Raw genomic sequence first — 3,917 nt, 5'->3', positions numbered from 1 at the left:
AAGTCCATTTTTTATATATAGGTATACAACCTGTTGCTAGATTTTTTGTGCTGGTTAATTTATTATTGAAATATCTAATGAAAACTTTATATTTATATTTACATTTTCTTAGTTCACATTATATTGTCTTTCTAAAATTTATATTAATTTTATGTAAAACTTTATGTTAATTTTTAAATTTTTTTTTTTTTTTTTTTTATAACAATATAAGCGCAAAAAAATATATATATTAAAAAAATTATATTCAAATCTATGTCATTCAAATCAACTCTTTGCCCTCAGATTACTACAGTCGTTGATAACGATTCACACGAAGCATATGTTCAACTTACTCCCTATCATAAGTCGACATAAGAACGCATTTGGTTGGTTATTAAATAGTCACGTCCCTCGAATACTCGCCTCTCACTGCCGAGACAAAACATTAGTGATGGATTCATGTTCACATTAAATTTGATGGCCAAAATGTTATCATCAATAATATAAACATTTCTATTAATAATTTGTTTATGATTTTGATTTTGATGATAGTTGTTTCTTTTTCAATGGTTTTTCAACCAGTCATTTAAAATCTTAAAACGATGGTTTTGTATTTTTCAATGCAACCATGAGAATTAAAATCTAAAACGATGGTTTTGTATTTTCCGAATTTGGGACGATGCCAGATATGTTTGAAAATCTGCCACGATAGTAGATACCCATATGATTTCCAATATTATTAGAAAATCTGATCTTTTGGAAAGGTGCCTTAATAATATTGCGCGTGGACTTATAGGGACAGGGGTGCCTGTCCAAGTCATAGGCTGGAACCCCGAAGTAGTCACATGGTCATCACTGGCATTTTGAGCCGAGAGAATTGTGCTTTCTATATATACATTCAACCACCATCCAAGCGAGGAGGCCAGAGGAGATCATCAGCTCTGTGGAATTACAGGCGAAGCATATTCAAGATGGGTAGATCTCCTCGCTGCTCAAAAGAAGGCCTCAACCGAGGCGCCTGGATGAAAACGGAGGATATGATTCTCTCAGACTACATCCGAAATCATGGAGACGGTGAATGGAGACTTCTTCCTCAAAAAGCAGGTGAATCTCAGAAAATATTTAACACTACTTTATGAATGTAGATGCAAATGTGTATTGAAAGTTTATATTACTGAATATATTTTGTTTTGCAGGTCTTAAGCGGTGTGGAAAGAGTTGTAGATTACGTTGGACGAACTATCTCCGTCCCAACATTAAACGCGGAAACATTTCAGCCGATGAAGAGGACCTCATTGTTCGGCTGCATCGCCTTCTGGGCAATCGGTATGTCGAAAATGGGTGAACATGATTTATGGGTTTTTCAGTTGGGATAAGGTATAGGTTCAAATTTTGGTCAATATAGAACATGAAGGATCAAGTTTTCATAGTTATAGAACTGCAAGGTGTCAAACTTAGTATCGTGAAGGTGGACGTTGGTAATTGATTCCTCAAGTGGAGGATTGGAATGTTTACTATAGAATTTCAAACGATGAGTGCGATGTAAGTAAATATATAAATGGATGCCTGCAGGTGGTCACTGATAGCTGGACGACTGCCTGGGCGAACAGATAACGAGATCAAGAACTACTGGAACACTCGTCTGAGCAAGAAGCAGCTGCCAACAAACGAGTCTCAACCCAATTTGAGAACGCTAAATCTGAAGAAAAGCTCAGAACCTCCTTCTGCCCTACAAGGTCATTTGCTCAAAACCATCCCCGTCAAAACAACGGCGGTGCGATACTCTGACATGGTAAGACCAAATCGTTGCAACGGTTATGGCTGGAGTAATTCTAATTCAAACGAAGCCTTCAAATTATGCAATGGTAAAGAAAGTACAATTTGCTCACTGTCATGCTCCGAGTTACCGGTGAATGATTCCATTACAAATGATTGTTCGGCGCGCACTGCCTTCGCGGTGGCAAATGTCAATCCTCTTGAAACAGATGCCGGAAACTATCTCTCCTCTATGTGGAATCTATTAGACGAGAGATCCCTAAATTCACATTATTTTGGAGGATACTCGGCTACTTTATCCGAGTGTTTGTCGGATCTGAACGATCTATCGTCTCCTGGGTGCAATCTTCTCTCCTCTCCATCCGACTGCCTGACCTACTTTGGGCTTGAAATGTTCAACAGGGAATCAGCATTGGCGGCAGAGACGAATGAGTTTGAATATATGCTTTCTGATCCAAGCCATATGCAGAGCATTAACAACTTTATGGTCTCTGATGATCCAATAATGGATGGAATCGAGCATAACTAACAATCCGCAAATATGATTCATGAACTCTAAAGAGAAATCAGCTAACGGCCGCCGAGTTTGATCGGTTGGAATCCAAAAATGCAAGATGTACGCCAGAAAAGGTACAGGCCAATCTGCTCTGGAAGACCCCATCCTGATCGCTTATGAAATATAATGGATTTAATATTTTATTTGAAAGGTTATGAAAATAAATTCAACTATGCCATTCTAACTTGCACACATGTCACAGACGCTTTCAATTTCAAGCATTTACGTCACATCACAGTGGAAATTCCGATGAATGTGGGGCTCTGCTATATTATTGGCCTGAAATTGAGTCCTATTAAAATGACCATTGAGCGATAAGAACATTGGTATAATTTGGAGCTGTATTTAGTGGGTTTTTTTTGGGTTTTTTAGTGTTGAAATTTGGCAGAAAATTTTTCGATGAAATTTTAATTTGTTTTATTTAAATTGGGTTTGTGACTATATGAATTCATCACCTTAAAAAAAATAGGGCACTTGAATTGTGTAAAAATTACTCATTAAACTTGTAATTTCAATAAATTTTTATCAACTTTTAAAAAATTAAAAGAAAACCATAAAAAAAACTTTCAAAAAATAAAAAAAACAACTAGATATAATTTTGTTGGGAAAGTTCATTTCAATGCTCCAAATTCCGATGTTCACTCATCTTCGGATTACCATATTTTTTAAATCAAACACGTTTTGAAGAGTTAGTGGTACATTAAATATGATCCGAAACATGGAAAGCGAAATTTCACCAGAAAAAGTTTGACAATTTTTCATAGTAGGGTACACCATGAATCTTTCTAGAACATTGAAGTAAAACAAAATTGAGTGTTTCTTATGAAGTAAAAAACTAGCACAATCGATATACAGAGAAAGCTTCATATTCACTATCAATAAATATATAATAATTTAAAAAAAATACTATTAGAATAAATAATAATAATAATAATAATTATTATTATAATTAATAATAATTATGAACTTATATTTATTATTAATTAATATTTAATATTATTTAATTTTAAATTGTTTAATGATAATCATAATTAAGATTAATGAATAATTAAAGTAATAACAATTATTTAAAAATGATTATAATAATTTTTAATTAACAATATTTAAAGATTAATTATTATTGTTAATTAAAGATAATTATTGTTAATTAAAAGTTATTATAATCATTTGAAATATTTATTATTATTAATATATAATTGTTGTTTTTAGGATTATTATTATTACTACTTTATATTTCTATTATTATCGATTAATATTATTATTAAATAATTAAGTAATATTAATTAATTTAAAATTAAATAATATTAACTAAGATTAAATATTAAATAATTAAAATATTGTACTTTAGTTATGTGAATCCTTAGATTTGTTATTAATTAAAAAATACTAATTCTAAAACCCTAAAGGATTATAAACATAAAGGAATAATATTAAACCCAAGGGATTAACATTATAAACCCAAGGTATATAAACTCTAAAATAAAGATGATTGAGCATGGTTGATTTTCTCAATATGAAAATATTATTCTCTTGGGTTTATAATCTCTTTAAAACTTTCAACCATGGTTGATTTTCATATTGAGAAAATATTTGTCAGAATTTGATG

General features: G+C 31.8%; 1 protein-coding gene across 1 annotated transcript; it reads left to right on the top strand.

Moving 5' to 3' along the window:
* The first annotated feature begins 875 nt into the window (after positions 1-875).
* Positions 876-2,592, top strand: LOC149264081 (transcription factor MYB3-like). The gene is made up of 3 exons (XM_089388925.1): positions 876-1,083; positions 1,176-1,305; positions 1,552-2,592. Exons 1-3 carry the CDS (start codon positions 951-953, stop codon positions 2,282-2,284), a joined length of 996 nt encoding a protein of 331 aa, XP_089245051.1. The 5' UTR covers positions 876-950; the 3' UTR covers positions 2,285-2,592.
* Positions 2,593-3,917: the final 1,325 nt, after the last annotated feature.

The sequence above is a fragment of the Pinus tabuliformis genome, chromosome 6 (assembly GCF_031772625.1).
Source record: "Pinus tabuliformis cultivar Carrire ecotype Pingquan chromosome 6, CPIR1, whole genome shotgun sequence".
NCBI classification, from domain to species: Eukaryota; Viridiplantae; Streptophyta; class Pinopsida; order Pinales; family Pinaceae; genus Pinus; species Pinus tabuliformis.
Note: the sequence above shows the minus strand (reverse complement) of the source record. Positions and strands in the feature narration are given on the sequence as shown.

Excerpts from the sequence above, each read along its gene's own strand:
- LOC149264081 (XM_089388925.1), top strand. The coding sequence starts at position 951 with ATGGGTAGATCTCCTCGCTGCTCAAAAGAAGGCCTCAACCGAGGCGCC. Across the intron at positions 1,084-1,175 it reads ACTTCTTCCTCAAAAAGCAG|GTCTTAAGCGGTGTGGAAAG; the intron begins GTGAATCTCAGA and ends TTTGTTTTGCAG. Across the intron at positions 1,306-1,551 it reads CATCGCCTTCTGGGCAATCG|GTGGTCACTGATAGCTGGAC; the intron begins GTATGTCGAAAA and ends GGATGCCTGCAG.